We start from the raw sequence: 26,841 nt of genomic DNA, 5'->3' as shown, positions 1-26,841 counted from the left end.
GTCCCCCGGCTGTGGCATGACACCGCGGGCTGTTGGAGCCCGGTGCTGGTTTCAAAATACGGGGGACCCCCAGATTTTTTGTCCCCCGTATTTTTGGAACCAGGACCGGTCCAAGAGTCCGGGGCTGGTTTCAGAAATACGGGGGACCCCTATGCTTTTTGTCCCCCCGTATTTTTGGAACCAGGTCCGGCTCAATGAGCCCGGGGCTGGTTATGCTTAGGAGGGGGGACCCCACGCCGTTTTTTTTTAACTTTTTTTTTTTTTGCACAAAAGCGCATTTATAAAAATGCGCACATTTTCATGACTGAAAATGCGCACATTTTCATGACTAAAAATCGCGGCAAATCGCGGCAAATCGCATTTTTTTGCCGCTAATTCGCATCTCATTACATATGCGAATTCGCGGCAAAAAATGCGATTTTTAAAGGTGCGATTTGGTGCGATTTTTTTTTAGTCTAAAAATCGCACCCTATTACATTTCGCCCAGTGAGTTTTTTTCTGACTGCTTCAATGCGAATTTTTAACTGCACTGCAAAATTAATTTGTATTGTGAATTTTTCCTGAGAATGGCAACAATCGGAATCCCGGGACGGTTTCATCCGATCCGACAGTTACCCATCAGTAGGAATTCAATGTTCCAACTGTCGTGTGTTGGAAAGTACGTGGATCTGCAGAAACGGTGGCGAATTGTCGAAAATTTTTCTGACAAAAGGGATTCGACTGGTTGTCTTCAATGCTGTCAGTAACGCAAGCATAGATTGAATAACCCCCTTTGTGTGTATGTATAATTTTGATACACAGGACTGTAAACAAAACATCTAGTATTACATTATATATTGTATTATATTGGAAAATATTAATATTTTGGCCTAAAGCTAATGGGTTTAATGAAAATCTCCTGCTTGAAAGAGGACATGTCCTTTCCCTTAACATTTGTAGAATAATTGTGTATAATTAATCTTGAACGTATAATTAGTTTTGACAGTTTCAGTAGGTTCAATTTGATTTGCAGGAGCAACTTTTTTTGTTCTTTAAATATAGCTGTAATGCGATTTCTGTCTCCCCGGCACATTTATCCAGCAATGATATACAGTAACAGTCTGCAGTAAATACATGATCTCCAGTGAGAATGAAGTTATAATCTGGGTTCACACAATAAGTGGCGGAACTTGTGGGTGGTGAGCCCAGGTGTAAAATTATAGTTTGGGCCCCGCTCCTTCACCCCATGTTCACAATATGTAAAACGACAAGGGTGTGGATAGCTTGGTGGACAGTGACTAGTTCAACAGTCCAGAACCTGGGTGTGGGGCTTTAAAGGTGTCAAGGCGGAACTATGCTCTGTGTTCCGGCCACAAGACAAAAAAAAACCCCAAAACTATTCGCTTATGGTTTACCGTCGATGGAGGGTACCATCTGGTTGTTCCCCATCAATGGCAATACTATTCTACATCAGCCATAAACCACAGTCGATTTTGAATCAGCAATGGTCGATGGCCATCTCTAACATGCGGTACACCCGTGGAGGGGAACAGGGATGCAGAGGAACTTGAAGGTCACTCTGTTACTGGAGGCTGCAGGAAGAGTGTCTTCCGGTAGTCGGCCCTTATGTCTTTCTGACTGTTTGCGACCAGGTCAGCTAACGCACAGCCCGATGCGATCACGCCAGGCAAGTGGTTACAAGTCTTCTAATTCAGTGGTTCTCAACCTTGGACCTCATGTTCCCCCAACAGTTCATGTTTTCCCAGGGCCGGTGTAAGGCTTCACAGCACCGTAGGCAAAACTTCTACTTACTGCACCCCCCCCCCCCCCCCCCTCTCCCATATTGCCACCAATACCCACTTTCCAACCCCTTAAGACATACTTGACAAACATTCTGGAATGGCAGGGAAGCTCCCAAAAAATTGGGTGGTCCTCCCAGCCCCACCTCGGGAAGGTGGGCAAGTCCCCTGCTTTCCTTGGAGGCCCCCTTTGCCACTTACAATATAGTACAAGCAGGAGGGGGCAGCAACGTAGGGAAGTATGCCTCAAGGGAAAGTATGGGGGTGCTTAATGTCACCTGCGTAAAGTACAACAAGGATCCTCATAGACATCCTTAATAGACTTGGTGGCGCCCCCCCAGATCCTGGCGCCCTAGGCAGCTGCCTAAAGCTGCCTAATGGTAGAGCCGGCCCTGTGTTTTCCAAGTCACCTGACCTTGAAAACATGAACCATCCTTGAGGACCGAGGTTGAAAACCACTGTTCTCATTTATTGCAGATGTAGATTATGGAAAGCTTATTATTTTTCTACCTGTCAAAGTATCTAATAACAAGCTATGGGACCTACAGTATGTTCCCCCACCAGGGCTGCTTCAACTTGCAGACAGGGCCGTCAAGAGCAGGGAAAGGCCTGGGTACTGGGGGTGTGGCCAAATCAAGTAGGCGTAGCCACACCCCTTGCAAAAAGCTAAAAAAAAGCAGCTTCAGAACTAAACTGTGGGGGTGATTTGCAGACCCCAGGAGCGAACAATCACTCTAGAGGGGGCAGGGGGTGGACACTGGGCCGGAAAAAGGGAAACGCCCCATTTGGAGGGGCAGCGTTACGGTGCACGCTAAGCAGCGAAAGGCCTATATCCAGAAACTGGAGCCTGGATACAGCTGTAGGGTTATTATTAAACAGTCCACAGCACACAGGATCTCACTTCAGGTAATAACTTCTGTCCAGCTGTGTCAATCTAACATGAAACGAGTCAGGGAAAAAGCCTTGTAAACTCTGTGACCCGTATCCTGAAATACACGTACCGCTCTATAGATTACTGTAACAGATGTAATATTGTGTTGCTGAATTACGGTATTGTTTCAGAAATGCTTTTCAGCAGCTCAATTGGACAATTGAACAGGCAGGTACCACGTGAAATACAAAGACAGTAGAATAGAGGCTTCCTGGGGATCTTGTGTGATTGCCAGAATGCCTATAAATAACACCAGCTTTCTTGTATGTGATTACAGGGTTTGTTGGGTTGCACAGTTGGCGTAGTGGTTAGCATCACCGTCTCACAGTACCAAGGACTTGAGTTGGTGCACTCCTCCCCATAGTTAGATAGCTGGAGAGAGAGCATGGGAGAGGGGGAGGGAGAGAGAGAAATTACAAATATTCCAAGTGCTTTTTTGAGGAACATCATTCCTAGCAAAAGATCGGTATGTAACCAGAACTAATGATTCCCTTTGCACTCCAAATATTTGTATTTTATCAATTATTTCCTGGTCGCCTCATCACCTGTCCATCTCCAGTCCATGCTTGATCCTCTTACTGTTTTTTTATGTATATTTTTTACAATGTATTTATATTTATGCATTATGATTTACAGTGTGGTCAACTTAGCAAATTGATGTACAATTTTTGTCCCTGATTTAAGTCAACACCATGTTAGCCCAAAGCGACGAAACACGTTGGGCTAACCTCGTTGTCTGACTGATTGATTTGTCAACTTGATAAGAGGATCTTTTTGTTGATTCACTGAATTGTATTGAAAAAAACATGTATGCCCATTGCTATGCCCCAAGGGCATCTTTTATTAAGTACGATTTAAACATTTTTGTTCATATTTTGTGGTACAGTCCTACCGCGTTAAGGGGGCGTAGCCCCTTACAACGGTGTGAAGAGCACCCGTAGGACACGATCAATCTCCTAGTACGTATATATATATATATTTATATATATATATATAGAAAAAATGGAGTTTCAGAGTGCGCCAATTCATTTGCATACACAACAGATTTGTTGAACAAACAATATAGTAGTCCGGGAAAGAATCATATAAAAATTTATTCAGGAATCTTCCAATTGATGATACAGGCCCAACGCGTTTCGTCAATAGCTTGACTTCATCAGGGGCATTGGAAGCAGAGCAGAACAAAGCAATTTCACACTATAGGATTTCCATTGTTTAATTAAAAAACAAACAGCAGAAGTTTTCATACGAAAGACAGTACTGGAAATGGTTTAAGCACTATGGATCAGCAACAGTGGTAGAGCATAGTATAATCGCAATCCAATGATATCCAAAGTTAATCACAATTTCGGGGGAAGGGTAAATAACCCCAATATACAATTAGAGCAGTGTAGACCGGAAGTGAACTCCTGAGATCCAAATGCTGAATTTGGATCTCAGGAGTTCACTTCCGGTCTACACTGCTCTAATTGTATATTGGGGTTATTTACCCTTCCCCCGAAATTGTGATTAACTTTGGATATCATTGGATTGCGATTATACTATGCTCTACCACTGTTGCTGATCCATAGTGCTTAAACCATTTCCAGTACTGTCTTTCGTATGAAAACTTCTGCTGTTTGTTTTTTAATTAAACAATGGAAATCCTATAGTGTGAAATTGCTTTGTTCTGCTCTGCTTCCAATGCCCCTGATGAAGTCAAGCTATTGACGAAACGCGTTGGGCCTGTATCATCAATTGGAAGATTCCTGAATAAATTTTTATATGATTCTTTCCCGGACTACTATATTGTTTGTTCAACAAATCTGTTGTGTATGCAAATGAATTGGTGCACTCTGAAACTCCATTTTTTCTATCTCTAAACCTTTGGGTCCTGTCTAACAGGGGGCCCCTCAGAGGTGCTGCCTTCTCTCCGTGAGGCGCGGTTGGGTTTTCCGGATATATAGATATATATATATATATATATATATAATGTTAGAATAAAGCAAAGAAGGTGCTCTCTATAGTGTAAACTGACATTTATTATAAGCACATAATATGCTTGGGTACAATCAGTGCTCGTACCGAATAAATAACTGCTCGGGGCTGGTTACCACAAGGTTCAATATTGACAAAGCTCCTACCACCATCCGGGGCACTGTGGACACACACGGACCCACGCCCGTCACACAGCAAGATGAGGCGGCGTGTCGGAGATCCAGACAGGAACAGATTGTTGCGCGCCGCCGTCCGGTGCTTCCAGTGCCCGGACGGACGGCGAGTAGTGTGGGCGGCAACAGCGCGGCTGACGCGAGTCAGCCGCGTCCCAAGCCTCCTTCCGAGGCCAGGCGTCGGGGCGTTGCTAGGCAACGTCCCCGACTTCCGCCCGGCCACAACGCGGCGAAGGACAGCAGCGCAGCTGACACACGTCAGCCGCGTTACAAGCCTCCTTCTGAGGCAGAGAGTCGGGGCGTTGCTAGGCAACGCTCCCGACTTCCGCCCGGCCACGCTACACGCGCACGTCATCCAGGCGGCGCGTTATTTGAATAAATAGCCGGCGTCTGCTGGGCACAGACGCCGGTTATAGCGTCTCCCAGCGCGTTCCCGGTCCCTTGCACTTCCCAGTGCCTCTCTGCCTCGTGGATCTGCTCTTGCTGGTTCCTGGTCTCCTTGCCTTTTCCATCCAGGTGTATGCTGGTTCCCCTGCTGTTTCCAGGGACCCGATCAGCTGCCTCTGTGCCCTCTGGGTCACGTAAGTGCTCCTCTGGAGCTTGTTACTTGTCTGTGGAACCGCCGAGTTCCTGTTATTATCAGGCTGGGCCGCTCTCCCTCCAGCTCCCCTGCTGGAGTATTGGACCTGCCCCGCCGTGGGCTTATGCTACCACCTTTCTTTAGGTCATTTACTCCCTTCCTTGTCCTTCCCTTTCTCTCTGTCCCTGCTTGGGGGTTTTGGGGATTCGCTTGCTAGCTTGGTATTTGTGGTGTTTCCCCGTCAGTCCTCCTTGTGTCTGCGACTGGGTCGCATTCCCGTTATTGGCCTGGTGCCGGCAGACAGGGGTTTGTTTTCAGTTAGGCCCAGTAGTTAGTCTTTCCTTTTGAGTTACCCCTGACGATCGCTTTTCCCTTGTCCTCACATAGACCTAGCTGCATCGGGGTTGGAGCGGGCATAACTCGCTCCTTCGGACGCGGCGGCCACAGGTGAAGCCTAGTTCCCGCAGGGATTTGTCATCTGCCCGGGGTTCTCAACAGAGTCAGCGTAGGTTTCGCCGTGGCCGTCCTGACCGGCGGTCCCGGCTGTGGGCTCACGCCTAAACCTCCATTCCCCGTTTCCCTGTATCTGCTCAACGGCAACCATAACATTATAACCGGCCCAAACGGGTCATATAAAGAGGTCTTTATATAACCAACCTTTTTGCTTAGAGTTGCCGTGGTTTTTTTTTGTATTATGAATCCCTCTTCCCAGTCCTTCTCGGACCAGCTCCAGGGATTAACCCAAATGGTCCGAGATCTGTCCTTGAAAGTGGCATCCCAAGAACAGAGGGTGCGTCCTTCTGATCCTGTAGTGGTAGAGCCCAAAGTAAACTTGCCTGATCGATTTGCTGGAGATCGAAGGGCTTTTTTCAACTTTAAGGAAAGTTGTAAATTGTATTTCCGACTTCGACCCCGGTCTTCCGGATCAGAGTCTCAACGGGTAGGCCTAATCATGTCTTTATTACAGGGGGACCCCCAGACGTGGGCATTTGGCCTTCCCTCCGATAGTCCGGTGCTGTCCTCGGTTGACAACTTTTTCAGCTCGTTAGGGCTTTTGTATGATGACCCCGATCGAGAAGCCTCTGCGGAGACTCATCTTCGAGCCCTTAAACAAGGGAAAGATCCCGCAGAAGTATACTGTACTGAGTTCCGCCGATGGTCGAATGATTGTGGGTGGAATGATTCTGCCTTACGTAGTCAGTTCCGGTGTGGTCTATCTGACATCATCAAAGATAGTTTAATCCAGTACCCTGTTCCCAGTTCCCTCGATAAACTTATGGAATTAGCTATCAAGATTGACCGTCGTCTCCGGGAGCGAAGGTCAGAACGGGGCGTTCAAGCCCGGGCTCTTCCTTATGTTTCTCTGGGTCCAGACGAGATTGACGAACCCATGCAGATCGGGGCAACCCGTATCTCACCAGAGGAGAGAACTCGTAGGTTTAGTTCTGGTCTCTGTTTATACTGCGGTAACAAGGGTCACATCCTTAAGAACTGTCCCAATAGGCCAGTAAAAGCCTTGGCCAAGTGAACGAAGAGAGGGTTCACTTAGGCCTACAATTGTTTTCCTCTCGTGATTCGGTATTAGTCCCGTGTAGTATTTCCTTTCAAGAGAATGAATTTTCCAGCACGGCATTTATTGACAGTGGCGCGGCCGGAAACTTCCTTGATATCGGTTTGGCCCAGAGACTGGGTATTCCTCAGTTGAAGCTCTGGGGCCTCGTCACGCTTCGGGGTTTGGATAGTAATATCCTGTCCAATGGGGCTATTTCTTTTCAGACTCCCCCAGTCCTTATGACTGTAGGATTATTTCATAAAGAGCAACTTTCCTTTTTTCTGACGTCTTGTCCCCTCGTTCCCATAGTTTTGGGGTATCCTTGGTTAGTTAAACATAATCCCAGTATCGACTGGAGCGCGGCGCAGATTGCCCGTTGGAGCTCTTACTGTACACAGCACTGTCTCAATTCCTCGGTCTTAGTGGCGTCTGTCTCCCTCTGTGGGATACCTCCCCCTTACAAAGACTTTGCGGATATGTTTTCCAAAGGGAAAGCAGACAGCCTTCCGCCCCATCGCCCATACGATTGTGCCATTCAGATTATCCCCAGTGCTCCCTTGCCCAAGGGCAGATTGCATGCCTTATCCATCCCAGAGACTAAGGCAATGGATGAATATGTACAGGAGAGTCTCAAGAAAGGGTTCATCCGCCCGTCTAAGTCCCCTCTCAGTGCGGGGTTTTTTTTTGTGGCCAAGAAGGATGGTTCCTTGAGGCCGTGTATTGATTTCCGGGCCTTAAATAAAATCACGGTAAAAAATACCTATCCCCTTCCTTTGATCACGGTGCTTTTTGATCAGTTGCGGTCTGCAACAATATTTTCCAAAATTGATTTGAGAGGCGCTTATAATCTCATCAGGATCAAGGAAGGCGATGAGTGGAAGACTACTTTTAGTACTCAGACGGGGCATTATGAGTACTTGGTCATGCCCTTTGGTCTCTCTAATGCTCCTGCCGTGTTCCAGGACTTTATCAATGATGTCCTTCGTGATTTTTTAGGCCATTTTGTAGTCGTGTACCTGGACGACATTTTGATTTTTTCACAAGACGTGAATATACATAGAACTCAGGTTCGACAGGTCTTGCAAAGATTGAGAGAAAATCAATTATTTGCTAAATTAGAAAAGTGTGAGTTCGAGGTCACACAGGTTTCTTTTTTAGGGTACATTATTTCCTCTCATGGGTTTCAAATGGATCCCAAGAAGCTTCAAGCGGTGGTGGACTGGGCCCGTCCTACCAGCTTGAAGGCTGTCCAGCGTTTTCTTGGCTTTGCCAATTATTATAGACGCTTTATCCATTCGTTTTCCTCTATTGTCGCACCGTTGGTGGCGTTAACCAAGAAGGGTGCTGATCCATCTCAGTGGTCTCCACAGGTGGAGCGGTCCTTTGATTTGTTAAAACAGGCATTTGTCTCGGCTCCTGTTCTGAGACATCCGGATCCAGACCTTCCCTTTGTGGTGGAGGTAGATGCTTCCGAAGTAGGGGCAGGAGCAGTGTTATCCCAAAGAGATCCTGAGTCACTTGAGTTACATCCCTGTGCTTATATGTCTCGGAAATTCTCACAAGCAGAAGCCAATTATGACGTTGGTAATAGAGAATTGCTGGCCATCAAGTGGGCCTTTGATGAGTGGCGCCACTGGTTGGAAGGAGCAGTGCATCAGATCCTTGTCCTCACGGATCACAAGAACCTGCAATATATTGAGTCTGCTAAAAGGCTTAATGCTCGACAGGCTCGTTGGGCATTATTTTTTATGCGCTTTAATTTTGTCATCTCTTATAGACCAGGCTCAAAAAACATTCGAGCTGATGCCCTGTCTCGGTGTTTTTTGCCTCGGCATGACGACAAGACCACTAAGAGTTCGATAGTGCCAACATCTTGTATTCTGGTCGGAGCTCAGCAGACTCTGGAGGCCCTCATACGTCAGGCTCAGAGTCAAGCACCAGCCCAGACCCCCATCAACAAGTTATTTGTTCCCCCATCTCTTAGACGTAGGGTGCTTATGGAGTTCCACGATTCTAAACTGGCCGGTCATCCGGGAGTCATCAAGACGGGGAAACTTCTTTCTCGTACTGTTTGGTGGCCTGGTATGGCACGAGATACCAGAGAATTTGTTTTGTCTTGTCCGGACTGTGCCCGGCATAAAGTTCCGAGGTCTCGGCCCATGGGGGAACTTATTCCGTTGTCCATTCCTGTCAGACCCTGGTCGCATCTGGCGATGGATTTTATTGTCGGGTTACCAATGTCCGCCCACTGCCAAGTAGTGTGGGTCGTGATTGACAGGTTTTCTAAAATGGCACACTTTGTAGCCTTGAGGCAATTACCATCAGCCAAGGAGTTGGTAACTCTGTTTTTGCAGCATATTTTCAGACTGCATGGGCTACCGTCAGATATTGTGTCTGATCGCGGTCCACAATTTGTAGCACAGTTTTGGAGACTCTTCTGTGCTGCTTTAAAGGTTAAGACCAGCCTGACCTCGGCCTTTCACCCTCAGTCCAATGGACAAACGGAGCGATTGAACCAGTCACTCAAACAATATTTGAGATGCTTTGTGTCCAAATGGCAGAATGATTGGGCAAGTTTCTTACCGCTTGCCGAATTCGCATATAACAACGCACACCATTCTGCTTCCAGGACTTCCCCGTTCTTCGCTGTATACGGATTTCATCCCCGAGCAAACTCCTTGGGTCCCGAAGCTTCCAGCTCCACCTCCCCTTCGGCTTCTCGACTCAGAGTCATTTGGAGGAGTGTTCACGTTGCTCTTAAAGAGGCGGCACTTAGGGAAAAGGTGTCGGCAGACAAGGGCAGACGTCCCTGTCATTTCAAAGTCGGGGATTGGGTCTGGTTATCGACCCGCAATATCAAGCTTCACCAACCGTCAGCAAGGTTGGGTCCGCGATTCATTGGTCCCTTTCGGATCATTAAGAAGATAAATCCAGTCGCGTTTCGCTTGTCCTTACCCAAATCCCTCAGGATTGCCAATACCTTTCATGCCTCCCTGCTTAAACCAGTCTTCTTTTCTCAAAAGTTCCCTCGCAGAAGGGACACGGGATCTTCCTCAGTAATGGTACAGGGACAACAGGAGTTCCCGGTAGAAAAGATTCTGGACTCCAAGTTCATGAGAGGTTCTTTGCAGTTTTTGGTTCACTTGAAAGGGTTTGGTCCCGAAGAGAGGTCATGGGTTCCTGACAAGGATCTTCACGCGCCCAACCTCAAAAGGATGTTCTTTAGAGAATTTCCTAGTAAACCCGGTGGTAAAGGGTTGTTAACCCTTCCTCAAGGGGGGGTACTGTTGCGCGCCGCCGTCCGGTGCTTCCAGTGCCCGGACGGACGGCGAGTAGTGTGGGCGGCAACAGCGCGGCTGACGCGAGTCAGCCGCGTCCCAAGCCTCCTTCCGAGGCCAGGCGTCGGGGCGTTGCTAGGCAACGTCCCCGACTTCCGCCCGGCCACAACGCGGCGAAGGACAGCAGCGCAGCTGACACACGTCAGCCGCGTTACAAGCCTCCTTCTGAGGCAGAGAGTCGGGGCGTTGCTAGGCAACGCTCCCGACTTCCGCCCGGCCACGCTACACGCGCACGTCATCCAGGCGGCGCGTTATTTGAATAAATAGCCGGCGTCTGCTGGGCACAGACGCCGGTTATAGCGTCTCCCAGCGCGTTCCCGGTCCCTTGCACTTCCCAGTGCCTCTCTGCCTCGTGGATCTGCTCTTGCTGGTTCCTGGTCTCCTTGCCTTTTCCATCCAGGTGTATGCTGGTTCCCCTGCTGTTTCCAGGGACCCGATCAGCTGCCTCTGTGTCCTCTGGGTCACGTAAGTGCTCCTCTGGAGCTTGTTACTTGTCTGTGGAACCGCCGAGTTCCTGTTATTATCAGGCTGGGCCGCTCTCCCTCCAGCTCCCCTGCTGGAGTATTGGACCTGCCCCGCCGTGGGCTTATGCTACCACCTTTCTTTAGGTCATTTACTCCCTTCCTTGTCCTTCCCTTTCTCTTTGTCCCTGCTTGGGGGTTTTGGGGATTCGCTTGCTAGCTTGGTATTTGTGGTGTTTCCCCGTCAGTCCTCCTTGTGTCTGCGACTGGGTCGCATTCCAGTTATTGGCCTGGTGCCGGCAGACAGGGGTTTGTTTTCAGTTAGGCCCAGTAGTTAGTCTTTCCTTTTGAGTTACCCCTGACGATCGCTTTTCCCTTGTCCTCACATAGACCTAGCTGCATCGGGGTTGGAGCGGGCATAACTCGCTCCTTCGGACGCGGCGGCCACAGGTGAAGCCTAGTTCCCGCAGGGATTTGTCATCTGCCCGGGGTTCTCAACAGAGTCAGCGTAGGTTTCGCCGTGGCCGTCCTGACCGGCGGTCCCGGCTGTGGGCTCACGCCTAAACCTCCATTCCCCGTTTCCCTGTATCTGCTCAACGGCAACCATAACACAGATGCGGTAGGGGGATGCCAGGCACGGATGACGTAGCTTGATCCGTGTCTGGCATCCCCTTCCGCATCTGTATCTACAGCATGCTATTAAAATATACACATGCTAATGATTCCATCTGGAACAAATCTTACATCCTGTAACTGTGATACAGGTTATTTAGTAAAATGGTCTAGACAAACATAAAGATGCACTGCAGAAAGGTAGAACTCCCATCTTAGTAAATGTATACCAAAATGTCTACATGTTCAAAACATCAACAGACAAAATGTCAGCATGTAATACCTTTTATTTTAAGCTCAACCCTAAAATGTAATTACGTACAGTATGTCAACATTTTAATAGTCCACTTTTCATGAGATGACTGTGACGCTATTTTATCGTAGACCCTTAATTTTAGCCTATCCCACTTTTCATAAAGAAAATCCGATGGTAACTTATCTACTGTACTTGGCTCCTTCACACCCGACGTTCCAGCCAACTACAGCCAAGGCTCCCTCGCTCTATAAATGAGAAGGCCAAACTGGTCATAGAACCATGGTATGAGCGCTTCATTAACAGAAACACTGGGATCATAGGTGCCGATTCTGTGGGTGCTCAAGGGCCCGAGCACCTACGGAAATTGATGAGCACCCACAGGCCCGAGTCCCACTGCTGGGCCGCCATATTAATTTGCTAGTTTGCAGCCACCTGGGAAACAGTATGCCGGGAAGAGTGTATTCTGTCCGCGGAGTACCTGCACTGTGGGGGCATTTATGTACCTGCATTGTGAGGGCATTTATGTACCTGCACTGTGGGGGCATTTATGTACCTGCACTGTGGGGGCATTTATGCATTTGGAACTCTGTTGCCGTAATTTGAATATTGGAGACAACTGTGCCCTGTAATATAAATAGGTATTATTTTGTGGCCACACCCCTTCCCCATGAAACCACTCCCCTATATTTTTGGCTTGAGCACCCACCAGCAAAAACATAAATTGGCACCTATGACTGGGATTCTTTGTTTTATAGGGTTATCTTATCAAGTAGCCACATGTTGTCCATGTCAGACAATACAGCGGGTCACAGATAAGGGGTAGGGGTATAGAATTCATATTATTATCTAATACATCCCTCATTGTGACCTATAAAGATGTTAGATGCAACCAAATTTTAGAACATTTTCTCATGAATCAATACGGTATGATATAAGGATATTTTATGTACATTCATATGACTTTTGCAGAATTATACACAGCGGCCCATAGAAGGCCAAATTGGGCTGCATGGCAAGCCAGGGAGTAGCGTCGTACAGGAAACCAGCTCTCTGCCTATAGCATCCCGGACTGGCAGTCTCAGAGGGAGGGAACACCTCCCAATGGGATGGCCTTACTGCGGGAGACTGGCAGGTCGGACTTCCACTAGGAAGCCACTGCCAGTCACAGTGAAGCAAATGCAGCCTCGCGGCCTGCGTCAGGCTTCACTTAGGCTGAGCACAGTGGCAGATTTTACTGGAGGGAGGGGGGGGGGCTGCATAGGTAAAAACCGCCACTATGTATTTAGTATGTTTCTGATATCATCCATGATACTTAACTACCATTTATTGAGAACAAACTTTAATTACTTCATTTTATTGAGTCTTTATTACTTAGATTCTGTTATAATACCACTTTAGGTAAATTTGTCAAGCTTTGCTCAACTTTTACTGTATGGTAATCTAAATGTATCAAATTAATTTAAAAAGAAATACCTAAATGCCGACTCTGCCTCTTTGATGTCGGGCCACTATCTCAATGTCTTCGGACAGCCAAGGCAGCCCCAGCCCCCCCTTCCCCCCAACTCTTTCTCGATAAAACATGTCTCACGTGCCTCATGGAAGTTCCACCAATGGTTATATACTGTCTATAGCTGTTGTTATAACAATGTTGCCTATGCCAAAAACAGGGCCAAACAGACATGTGACCAGAGCTACAGGGACATAAAATGCCTTATAGACAAAGAAAATGTAAAAAAAATAACCATATTTTTTTTGAAAGTTTAATTTAGAATATCATAGAATTAAGATTTTGACCTAACCTATTTGTTTTTCTCTGTATTTTTTTTTAATTATTATTATTGTAGCTCGATTGGCTTTAACCTACCAATACGCTCAAGATTCAAAAATGGGATTCGTCATCAATGCCATCTACGCCATGGCCTATGGTCTGCACAATATGCAGGTGGCTCTTTGTCCTGGATACAACGGTCTCTGTGATGCTATGAAGCCAATAGACGGCCAGAAGCTGCTGGATTGTATTATGAAAGCAAATTTCACAGGTGTAGCCGGAGACATGATTGTATTTGACGAGAACGGAGATTCACCTGGACGGTAGGTTTACGTTATCATTATAATACACTTACATATATTTGTGAAATCCTTGAAGAAGCCGGGGAAGGTGCTTGCATCAATATGAATATTACTCTTTAATCTTAAAATTTTCATTAAAAAAATGACAGAAGTCAAATGAGAATAACAATAAGGTTTGTATTTTATGTTGCTTCTTGATCTGTATTTCACTGTATTGACTGATCCACAACTCTGCGACAGAAACGGGCCACGCAAGTTCGGAGTTGGCGCTACACGCTTTTCTTAAAAATGCTTTCCTAAAACTGGCAGAAAACGTCAGGTTACCTGTCTGTCAAATTGCGTACAGATTGTGATTAGATCCATATGATATTTTCTTTGCTATTTGGGCTTGCACACAGGGCTGCCGACAGGGAGGTGCCCTGGGTACTCTGGAGGGGCACGGGCAGCTGCCCACAGCCCCCCTGCACCCACATTCCCCCACCCGGTGCCGGTGGCCAGGCACGCACAATACACAGTGCAGCCTGCGGAGCGCCGAGCCTAAGACACCTGTCGGGGAGATTGAATATCCCACATAGTCTGACAACATAGTCTGACAGTGCAATACTTTTTAATTGCTTGGGTAGCGCTAATGTTCCAAAATCAGCAAAAGGCAAAAGCTCTAATTAAAAAGATTGTACGTGACCTTTATTTTTTAAGGTCACTATAGAAACAAATACAGTACATGTGATATTTATTCTTTATTGATTCTTGTGTTTGGAGTGAACATAATTGACTACAGTATGTACATACCATATAAGTACTTATACCAATGCGTGCACTGGGCCTAATTCTGGTTCATTTGCAGAAGCAAATTCACTCTCTGATGGACAAAACCATGCTGCGCTGTAGGCGGGACAGATGTAGCATGTGCAATTTAATAGGATGAGAGATTCAGAAAGTGAGAGATTTTTAGACATTGACAAAAGTGAGACATGCATTAACCCCTTGGGTGGTATGCCCGGAAATTTTCCAGGCTCAGCTGCGCTGCCGCGGCGGGCTGTCCCGGAAAATTTCGGGGCATACCACTTTGCATTAGGTGCGCGCCAGTGGTGCCTCCAGCGGAACACCACTGGCGCACTACCTTTGGGAGTCACCCCCCTCCTGTTAGACCCCGTACCACCCACTCACCCCCTCCACTCCGGCGATCGTACGCAGGAGCTCCCCTGCCACCAACCGCCATTTGCATAAGTGACGTAGGCAACAGGCTCGGGGATGGTCGGCGCGGCTCGGGGGGACTCTGGAGAGTTCAGGCGCCCAAGTCCTCCCGAGCCGCCGCAAAACATCCCCGAGCTTGCCGCTGTGATGACTGACAGGCGGCAGGGAGAAGCGGCGGCAGGGGAGCTCCGGCGTACTAACGCCAGAGCAGAGGGGAGCGAAGTGGAGGTGAGGGAGGGGGGGCTTCCTAGGATCTGTGGTTGGTTTTGCTGGTGCAGGACAAACCTGCCCTGGTAGGTTTGTCCTGCCCCAGCAAAACCCACCACTCAAGGGGTTAAACATCAAAAATCAATATGTGTACATGAACACTGTATAAGTGTAATGCGTCCGCGGGCATGGCCTGCTGTGCCCACCATGGTTCTGCACAGTGCTTTGTTATGCACATTATATTATTCTATTCTTACTACAGTATATGCCCACTGGAATGGTAAAGATTGAACAAATCGGTTTGAAAAAAAAAGTTGTTTGTCGGGATATTGAGTGCGTTGGACTAACTAATGCATGTCTAACGTTTGTTAATGTCTAACTGATGTATGTCTAACTTTCTTTAATGTCTAACTGATGTATGTCTAACTTTTGTTAATGTCTAACTAATGCAAGTCTAACTTATAGGGTGAAAGTTAATAGGAGGAGAGATTCAGAAAGTGAGAGATTTGGTAAGAAATCTTCAGGTTTTTTTTTAAAGCGGCAATCATTTACACTGCAAAATAAATTTGGTTTTGCGGTGTAAATGATTGCCGCTTTAAAAAAAACCCTGAAGATTTCTTACCAAATCTCTCACTTTCTGAATATCTCCTATTAACTTTCACCCTATAAGTTAGACATGCATTATTTAGACATTAACACACCCCGTTCTGATTCAGCCCACCGCCGCCCCCTCTGCCACCTCCCCGCAGCTCCCCAGTTTTGCCCGTAGCCCCCCGCACTTCCCCCTAGCCCTGGCCGTCTCCCTGAAGCGGATACGGGCAGGGATTCCGCTCCCCGCCTCCGTATGAAGTGTCTCACATGCAGGCGTGTCCCCATCAGATGCAGCGCCTCTTCGCCAGCCTGCGCCAGCTCAGGGAATCTGGCAATTCCCAGAGCTGGCTGACGGGCGCTACATCTGTATGTTCTTGTTCATGAAAATGGTTCATTCATTTGATGGCCCATTCAAATGAATGGAATACAGTGGGAAAATCAGAAATCATGTATTTTATGATAAAGTAGAGAACAAGGGTAACTCATTGGGGGGGGGGGGATTTACTAAGGTGGGAGTTCTATTTCAGATGGACTGTTACTATGACAACCAATCAGATAATATCTTTTATCTTCTAGACGGTGCTTAATAAATAAGAAGAAGATTCTGATTGGTTGCCCATAGCAACATCCCTTGTGAAATAGAACTCCCATCTTGGTAAATTTCCCCCATTGTCTCAATGCAGTAATGGTATGGACCAAGGCTGTTTCATTGTGCTCCAGCCAATAAGCTCATGTCATGTGCTTGAAGAACGACAGTTGGGAGCTGATTGGCTGGGCACCATTTATCATATGTAACGAGTGATAATCAGAATATCACTCGTTGATAAACCTGCCTCTTACTCTACACGTGTTTCTCGGAATATCCAAGATACGAGCAGCCAGGCTAGGTACAGCTTCATTATGTGATTATATTCCACCAGAAGGCAGCAAAAATAAAAAAATACTAAATATTAACAATGATTTGGAAAAGATCTTAATTTAATTTGGAGGATGGACCCCTTGAGTGGTGTGTTTTGCTGGGCGCAGGTTTGTCTTGCCCCAGCAAAACCCACCACCGATCATAAGAAGCCGCCCCCCCCCACACACACATACACACACACCGGAGCTCCCCGGCCACCGCTGCCCCAGCCGCCTGTCAGTCATCAGACAGGCGGCAGGCTTGGGGATGTTTTGCGGCGGCTCGGGAGGACTCGGATGCCTGAACTCTCCAGAGTCCCCTGAGCCGCCCCAAATATCCCCAAGCCTGCCGCCTACGTCACTACAGAAGGATGATTGGCAGCTGGCGGCGGGGGAACTCCGGCGTACGATCGTCGGGTACGCCGGAGCAGAGGGACCCGGGGGGAACAACAGGAGGGGTGGGGGGGTGATGGAGGGGGGGACTCCTAAAGGTAGTGCGCCAGTGGTGCTCTGATGGAGGCACCACTGGCGCGCACCTACTACATAGTGGTATGCCCAGAAATTTTCCGGGACAGCCCGCTGCGGCAGCGCAGCTGAGCCCGAAAAATTTCCGGGCATACCACTTAAGTGGTTAATGGAAAAAATACGGAGAGTAGGTAAGCATGTCTCCTCTGCTAATTTCAATATTTCCTCCAGGTATGAGATCATGAACTTTAAGAAAATGGGGAAAGATTACTTTGATTACATCAATGTTGGAAGCTGGGACAATGGCGAGCTGAAAATGGACGATGATGAAATCTGGTCTAGCAAGAATGCGGTAATTAGATCCGTCTGCAGCGAACCATGCGCTAAGGGAGACATAAAGGTAATTTAAGGCCGGAAATGTAAAATGTACTTTATTATATACATAAATATTATTTGTACGGCAACACAAGAAAACCTGAGTTCTGACTAGGGATGTGCATTATGGTTCTCCAGAATTCGGTATGCACCGAATTCTGCGAATCTGAACCGAACCAAAACCCAGTCTGGATCTCCCAAGGCCATCCAAACCAAGTCCCGGTTCAGATCTTCCCGCTATTGGAAGTTTGGATTTTAAATTTATATTTTGGTTTTAAAATGCAAATATTCATGATTTACAGTAAAAAAAAAATTGAAATCTATTTAAAAAAAAAAAAAAGTTGATACATTTTTTATTAATTTTAAACTGAACCAAATAATGAGATAAAGTGGAGATAAAGAGAAAGGAGATAATGCACCAGCCAATCAACTTCCAACTGTCATATTTCAAACACAGCTGATTGGCTGGTGCTTTATCTCCTTTCTCTTTATCTCCACTTTATCTCTTTGTCAGGCTTAATGCATCAGTGGCTGGTTTTACAAGTGTTGGTGCCCCTACATATACAGCTGCAATTATTGGGGTGATGGGGCAAGTGGTTCCATATATGGGAAAAAGCATGTTTCCATAGTGCAAGATAATATTGTCTGTTGGTCAGATATGGATCATAGGGTTCACAGCTACCATAGGTGCAGGAAGTGCAGTTGCTATGGGGACCAGAGCTAAGAGGGGCCACCTTCCCTGTCACAGTTACTGTACATGTGTTGTATACAGGGTATAGGTACCATAGGTGCAGGGAGTGCAGCTGCTATGGGGCCCAGAGCTGAGAGGGGCCACCTTCCCTGTCACAGTTACATGTGTTATATACAGGGGTGTAACTACCATAGGTGCAGGGAGTGCAGCTGCTATGGGCCCAGAGCTGAGAGGAGCCACCTTCCCTGTAATACCCCTTTTACACCGCCGAAAAATCCGGGTCAGCGGCGGGTCAGACCCGGATCCGCGGCGGTGTAAATGGGGGGTATCCGTTTCCATTTACACGGGTCCTCTACCCAGGTCCTGACCTGGGTAGAACACGGATAGGACCCGTGTAAATGTCGGTGTAAATGGTCCCGCTGCGGGTGCAGGCACCCGCAGCGGGTCCACAGCGTGCAGCGCTGGGGAAGATGTTCCCAGCTGCTGCGGGAGGAGGGGGGTCCCTGCGGCTGCTGAGGAGAGGGGGGTACCTGTCAGCCTGCTGTGCTGGGGGTACGGGGGTGCTAGGGGTGCTGAAGGTACCTGTCCTGTCTGCGGTCGGATCTCAGCGGAGAAGATGATGTGCGCCGCTGCTGTATCACCCCCCCCCCCCCCCGCATCCGGCAGCCGGTCCCTGCGGCGTATGGAGTGTCAGTATCGGCGGTCCCTCCAGCGCATAGGAACTAGTACTAGTTCCCATGCGCCAGAGGGACCCCCGCCACTGACACTCCATACGCCGCACGCCGCAGGGACCGTCTGCCGGGGAGGGGGGGGGGGGTGGTACAGCAGCGGCGCACATCATCTTCTCCGCTGAGATCCGACCGCAGACAGGACAGGTACCTTCAGCACCCCTTGCACCCCCCAGCACCCCGGTACCCCCAGGTACACCAAGCACAGCAGGCAGGACAGCACCCCAGCACCTTAAAAAAAAAAAAAAAAAACACTTAACCTGGGTCAGCCCTGATATATATATATATATATATATATATATATTATATTTCTATATATTATATATTTCTATATATATATATATATATATATATATATATTTCTATATATATATATATTTTTCTATAAATATATATATAAAATATTATTTAAGGCAGGGCTGACCCAGGTTCAGTGTAAATGGTGCAGACCCAGGTCCGACCCAGGTCAAAGTGCTGTGTAAATGGGGTATAAAGCAGGGTCAGACCCTGGATACTCCAGCATTCAAAGACCAGGGTCCGACCAGGGTTTTTGGTGTAAAAGGGGTATAACAGTTACATGTGTTATATACAGGAGTGTAGCTACCATAGGTGCAGGGAGTGCAGTTGCTATGGGGACCAGAGCTAAGAGGGGCCACCTTCCCTGTCACAGTTACTGTACATGTGTTGTATACAGGGTATAGGTACCATAGGTGCAGGGAGTGCAGCTGCTATGGGGCCCAGAGCTGAGAGGGGCCACCTTCCCTGTCACAGTTACATATGTTATATACAGGGGTGTAGCTACCATAGGTGCAGGAAGTGCAGCTGCTATGGGGCCCAGAGGTGAGAGGGGCCACCTTCCCTGTCACAGTTACATGTGTTATATACAGGGTGTAGGTACCATAGGTGCAGGGGGTGCAGCTGCTATGGGGCCCAGAGCTAAGAGGGGCCACCTTCCCTGTCACAGTTACATGTGTTGTATACAGGGTGTAGGTACCATAGGTGCAGGGAGTGCAGCTGCTATGGGGCCCAGAGCTGAGAGGGGCCACCTTCCCAGTCACAGTTACATGTGTTATATACAGGGGTGTAGCTAACATAGGTGCAGGTAGTGCAGCTGCTATGGGGCCCACATCTGAGAGGGGCCACCTTCCCTGTGAAAGTGACATGTGCTATATACATTCTTCGGTACTTGTGTAGTTTCACGGCAGTACTGCCCGCAGATTGCATTGCATGCAAATTGCATGGCAAGCGCAGTGCGCCCCGCGAGGGGACGCGGTACTCGTCCTCCCGACATGTTCATACCCCCATTATCCACGTAGGCGTGGAATTGACTTTATAATGTGTGTCGAGCGCAGTGAGCCACCTAGCCCCACTAGTGTACACGGAAAACTAGCCCAAATCGTGGCGATCACACACGGAATACACGTCAAGTAATCTGTGGCCCCTTGTCGGGCTCGCTGCGCTTGGCGCGCTTCGGGCTTGGTGGCTTCGCTGCGCTTGCCACACTTTATAAGATCAACCGAATGCGAAGGGTTATGAACAGGTCGGGAGGATGCGTACCGCGTCCCCTCGCCACGCTTCAGGTTGACGTGGATAGTGCGTGCTAAACGTTGATAGTGGGTGTGTGCTAAACGTTGATAGTGGGTGTGTGCTAAACGTTGATAGTGGGTGTGTGCTAAACGTTGATAGTGGGGGTGGGCTAAATCGCATCGCATTGCAAGCAATGCAATGCTATCCGCGGGCAGTGCCACCATGATACTGCACAAGTACCATTGGATTGCGCGTAAATCGTACCAAATTTTTCACCATTGGGTAACACATAGGGGCTCATACAAACTTTTGCTACGGTCCTACAAATATCTAGTTACGCCCCTCTCTGCAGTCTTAATATTTATGCACGCTTCATTCATTCTCCCCTGTAAAGTTGTTACCCAGTGTATTTGTGCGCGTGTACATGTGTATAGCTCAGCAGTTCTTCTGTCAAATTCTATGTCTCTGTCTACCTGCCCTTTAATACAGCGGCGCTGATTTCACTTGCAGGTAATCCGTAAGGGAGAGGTGAGCTGCTGCTGGACGTGCACGCCTTGTAAAGAAAACGAGATCGTGTTTGATGAGTATACCTGCAAAGCTTGTGATCTGGGCTCCTGGCCTACTGACGATCTCACAGGTAACTGTCATTTACACAATACACCCGCTCATTAAGCTGTTGGCGGTTTGACAGGGAGTCCATGCCCCGCGCAGATTCATTTCGCATCGAAAACAAATGTGACCGGTCACTCGCGGTTGGAAAGGAAGGATGATGGTCAGACGGACATTATTTTTCATTGTTTTAGCTTCATTTACATTGTAAAAAGTTTTTTTTTTTCTGAACAGCGATAAGGATGACACTTTGACCTTTTTGAAGAGCAGCGGAGGTCAAAGGAAACTAGAAAATTGTGGTTTGTTTGCTCTGATACTATGCTTTAGAGAGCAGTCGGTGTTACGTGTTTCTAAGCGGAGGTGTTGTCAGTGGTGTAAAGAGATTTAGGACAGTTTACCGCGTTCATTTATTATTTCCTTCTGAACTGCCCGGAAAAAGCAATGTCATAGATTTTACACTGAACGGGATATCTTCTTCTAAGTCCCACCGGTGTCTTTTAATCAATTACAGAACAATGATTGTTGTTTTCCAAATAAAACTTGTATATATACTTTCCCTTCCTCTGTCAACGATGCTGCAGGAGACGGTGCCAACTTTCAACTGAAAGTATTAGAGAATAGTGTTCACTCTAGGATTTTTTTAGGGCAGGGTGCTGACTGCCAGGCAGGGCACTTTTTTTCAATTGGGAGGGCACATTTTCCATTTTAAATTTACATTAGAAACAAAAAAAAAAAAAAAAAACATATAGGAAGAAATTGCACACTGCACTAGGATTCAGCCCAATAAACATTGTCATACTCTGCTGTGCCATAACATATTCTGTAGTAATGACAATTACACATTCTGGCACACACTGTAATGCCTCTTACACATTATACCACACACCATAATGCCCATTATACATGATGGTATAATACCCATTACACATGATGGCACACACCAAAAGTTCTCAGCAGCATGTCAGCACGGTGGGGGGCAGCGTAAGGGCGCACAGTGCCATACAAGAAGCTTAGAGGGAACACTAGATAAGACACTTTCCAGGGAACTTATATGTTAGTTGGGCGCCCACTAAGCTATTTGCTTAGTTTTCGGCGTCCCCTCGTGGGGTTCGCTGCGCTCGCCATGCTTCGGGCTCGGTGGCTCGCTGCGCTCGACACGTTATATAAAATCAACTCCACGCCGACATGGATAGGGGGGGTATGAGACTATGAGCGTACTAACTGTAGTGGGCGCCCAACTAACATATAAGTACCCTTTCCGGTTCTTTCAAGCATTTCACTAATGTCCACTGTTAAGCGTGTTTTGTTTTGGGTGCTGTAAAGTTAAATGTATAGCACTTTGAGTCCTACTGGAAGAAAATTGCTATATAAATAACATTATTATTATTATTATTATTAGTCTAGCAGGAATCTCTAGACAGTCAACAGCTAGCCCACCAGTCACGACCGCCCTTCACCAATAACATTAACCAAACTTTCATGAAGGACCTCACCAAGGGTCTTGCTGTCTTCTTGAGTCAAGTTCTTGGATGGAGGGACATTCAAATAATATAGAATGAAGTATGGAAGATGTTTGGTAATCCACCCAAGGGTCGCTCTGGGAAGGTAACCCTGCAGCCTGTGGAGCTCTACTTCCAACAGTCATTAGCCCCACCCCCTAGACATGACACCATGACATCACAATTTTAGGGTGCAGGGTCAACACAGTGCCGCCCTGTTATGGAACTAACTTTTAATTCTAGAATTTTCAAAATGCCATTGTTGATTCACCCGACCAGTCGACAATAACAAAAAAAGAGGGAAACTTCTATATATAAATGTGCATTTTTCATTACATCTAGGGCCTCCAAGACGGAAGGGCCTGGGTGTTGTGTATGGGGGAGAAGTTATGGCTACATGCACTAATTGTATACAACACAAGGGTGCGCATAACGTGGGATGGTGGGGGGTGGGGGGTGGGAGGGTGATGGGTCATGACATTGCAAGTGGGAGGGAAAGCTTCTGCTGTACTCCTGGGCCCCTACCGATGCCGCTGCCTTGGTTATATGTACCTTTGGCCCTTCCGGCTCTAGGGCCCAGCTTTGTACCCGTGCTTAGCAGACAGCTTTGAGGAGATGCATTCTGTGTTTTCTTGCCGTAACCTTCATGCTCTCGAACACAGTGCGGTTATTTGTATGCCGCTGTGTACACCGTGACATGCAAAACAGACATCTTTGGTATTAATTGAGAGCAATATAATATGTCACACACTTTATATATATCCTCAGTAGGAAACGCCACCTCTGCCATGTAAATCACAGCACGTATTTGTCTCTCAGTCCTAAAGAAGAATTTTACAGTCCCTTTAATCTCCGAATCTGCTATTTAGAGAGAACCCTGGCATAATCGCACACGTTGGGTGATGCCGGCCTAAAATTAATTTCAATTTAATATCCAGGCTATGGATGAGAAATAAATCAAATGTGGTTTGTGGAGCTTGTAATAAAATCCATTCAGTGAAGGAGAAAATCTAGAGCTAAATTTCTAGTCTATGCTGAAACTTTATTATGAAACTTTAAGCTGGTAATATATACTGAGGGGGTAGGAAATTGTCTGGAACCAGTGATTGATGCTTGACCCGAAGCCATTGTCGTCGTGAGCCTTTAAATTCATATATAGATGTTATTATTATTACTGTGTTGTAAACTTTCATTTATAAGAGGCTGTGAAGTGTTTGTAGCGCTTTATAATAGTATAAAAATAAATATATAAACGGTATATATAATAACGAACAAGAAAATACCAATACTGTCCTCTAGGCGCTGCTCAACAAGGGTTATTTTCACAAATCCTCAGGACAGATACCCAAAAATAAATAGAGAATAACAATAGTGTAATACTGTTATAGTGAACTGAATACAATCTTAAATCAGCAGAGATAGCATCCAATCCTTAATGGACATGGGGGGACTCGTACCCTTTCAGTTGGTCTACTTTTTATGGTAGACTGAAACAGCATGTAGGGGGCGGTCAAATCACCGAATGATTCCCACGTAGTCCACTTTTCACTTGTGGTATAAAAAATAAGAAAAGCTGGTATAGTGTAATACCGCTTTATTCACAAACATTTAAAAAGTACATATAACAGGCATATGATACATAGGACTCTCACCAAATAGTATTGTCCACACAGAAAAATACAGACAACAAAGGCAGAATGGTATAACACAGGCGTCCCTGCAGCCTCCTCTGGTGTCAAGTCCCAAGTCCTTAGCCCTCTGCTCCACGGCCAACGCGTTTCCTGACCACAATGGTCTCTTTGTCAAGGCATATGGAGCTGTAGCATCTAGTGCTGTATTTATACCCCTATTTGGGCAAACCTATTTCCAGACACAGACTTATCCTATCCACTATTTCCCACCTTTCCCTAGTATTCCGTTTCAGTACTCTGTCCAGTTTTTTCTTTGTCACAGCGTTTCCAGCTGCTAGTACTTTATGATCATTTCGCTGTCATTCTCCAGTGCGTTACTTCCGGGTTTCGCCGGAAGTGACGTTTTGCGTTCCAGCTCGCGTCATTCCAGGAAGTATTTCGCACTGTTATGCGTTCCACATCGCGCTGTAACGTCCTGCTTTTATTCATGCTTTCCATCAGCAGATAAGCGCATGGATCTTTATTCAGAACGTAACTGCTGCTTATTCAATCTGCATAAGTTCCCTCACAGGGAGTCCCGGAGATGTATTGATATAAAATACATAAAAATACATGAATTAGATTACATGTATTTTCTTGTTCGTATCTGTATCTGGTATGTAAGGTGATCCATACCCCCCAATACTACCTAAGGCAGCGACCAAGCGCACTGGTAATCCAGAAGAACTTCTTGTATAAATTCGGTATATATAATAACTATATAACCTGTAAGAGTCAGGGATTCGACTCGGAATGCTTATTTTGCTCCAAAAATCAATAGCTATATATAAACATATGAGATTCATGCTACCAAACGACATCATGTTGACTCTGGTGAATCATAAAGTTCCATGATAAAGACTTATTCGAAAACAGGGAGGTAAGTTGGCTTTACCCTTTGAGTGCCAAGGGAATTTGTCAAAATCGGTGTGAAAGTTGCCAAGCAAACATTTTTATTAATCATAATGACCTGTGATGCTTACCTTATACGGGAAATATAATCTTTTTTTTACACATTTCTTTATTTGAATTTATATGTTTGAATTTATATAACAAATGTGAGAGACGCTGGCTTTTTTTTTAGCAGATCTTTTGAACAGCTCTCATAGAGATGTTGGGACTCAAAGGGTTAACCAATAGTCATTGATCAGGTACAGAAATACATCATTGATTATTATTATTATCCTTTATTTATATGGCGCCACAAGGGTTCCGCAGCGCCCAATTACAGAGTACACATAATCAAAACAGGAAAACAGTGACTTACAGTTGAAGACAATACAGGACAAGTACAGGGTAAATGATTATAGGAACATCAGCCAATTGCTGCAACATAAGTATCAAGGTGGCAGCAACAGCGTGCTTTGATGCAGTGGAAGACTACTGAAGTAAGAAAGGATAAGCACATGAGGTAAGAGGTCCCTGCTCATGAGAGCTTACATTCTAAAGAGATGGGGCAGACAGACAGGGGTGACACCGGAGGGGTAGACAGGGCAAGGAACAGAAGGTTAGGAGGACAGTTTGCTGGGTTTGATGAAGAAGTGGGTCTTAAGAGCCCATTCAGAGTTCTGTATAGTAGTGGAGAGTCTGAGGGGGAGAGGTAGAGAATTCCAGAGAAAGGGGGCAGCACGTGAAAAATCTTGGAGGTAGGAGTGGAGGAGGTAATAAGTCGGCAGAAGAGCCGACGGGTGTTAGCCAAGCGAAGGGGACGAGTGGGAGTGAAAAGGGATATAAGGTTAGAGATGTAAATGGGAGAGGAGTGGGTGAGGGCTTTATAAGCGAGTGTGAGAAGTTTGAATTGAATTCTGAATGGAAGGGAAGCCAGTGTAGGGCTTGTAGAAGAGGGGAAGTGCAGGAAGTGCATTTGGCAAGGAAGATGAGCCGGGCTGCAGCATTGAGGATAGATTGGAGTGGTGACAGGCATTTGTCAGGGATACCAGTTAGGAGGAGATTGCAGTAGTCCAGCCTGGATATGATCAGTGAGTGGATAATGGTCTTATTGGCATCCTGAATGAGAAAAGGTCTAATTCTGGAAATATTTTTGAGATGAAAATGGCAGGTTGGTGAGAGGTGCTGAAAATGTGGTTTGAAGGAGAGAGAGGAGTCAAGGATTACTCCGAGACAGCGTACTTGGGGACTAGAGGTGATAGTCGTGCCATCAATAGATAATGAGATTGTGGGATGTGAGGTTGTGCGGGAGGGTGGGAAGATGATCATCTCAGTCTTGGACATGTTAAGTTTGAGAAAGTGCTGGGACATTCAGGAAGAGATAGCAGAGAGACAGTTGGAGATACGAGTGAGGAGAGTAGAGGAAAGGTCAGGGGAGGAAAGGTAGATTTGAGTATCATCAGCATAGAGATGATATTGGAAGTCAAAAGAACTAATGAGCTCACCTAAAGAGGATGTATAGAGAGAGAAAAAGAGAAGACCAAGAACAAAACCTTGTGAGACACCAACGGTTAGTGGAAGTGGGGAGGAGGTAGTGTCATGAGAGGAGACAGAGATTGATTGATTGCTATTGTGTAACGGACGGACTGTGAAAGCAGGTTTCCTGCCAAACAAGAAAAATAGGACATGTACATTTATGTTCTGTAATACGGATTTGACCGGACACAACTGTGCGCAGCCTGTTCATTACACACCAGAGATAATGACTGATT

At 46.6% G+C, this 26,841-nt stretch overlaps 1 protein-coding gene across 8 annotated transcripts in view; it reads left to right on the top strand.

Annotated features, from left to right (window-relative positions):
* GRM5 (glutamate metabotropic receptor 5) overlaps positions 1–26,841 on the top strand; it is a 220,741-nt gene that overhangs the window by 170,046 nt on the left and 23,854 nt on the right. For all 8 annotated transcript variants that reach the window (XM_083170163.1, XM_083170162.1, XM_083170169.1 and 5 more), the window contains exons 5-7: positions 13,503–13,749; positions 17,314–17,482; positions 20,914–21,040. In XM_083170163.1, coding sequence (XP_083026289.1) covers positions 13,503–13,749; positions 17,314–17,482; positions 20,914–21,040 — 543 coding nt within the window. The remainder of the gene's footprint in view (positions 1–13,502; positions 13,750–17,313; positions 17,483–20,913; positions 21,041–26,841) is intronic.

This window comes from Crinia signifera, chromosome 2 (genome assembly GCF_055691185.1).
Source record: "Crinia signifera chromosome 2, ASM5569118v1, whole genome shotgun sequence".
Taxonomy (NCBI): domain Eukaryota; kingdom Metazoa; phylum Chordata; class Amphibia; order Anura; family Myobatrachidae; genus Crinia; species Crinia signifera.
This window is presented reverse-complemented; position numbering and strand designations above follow the sequence as displayed.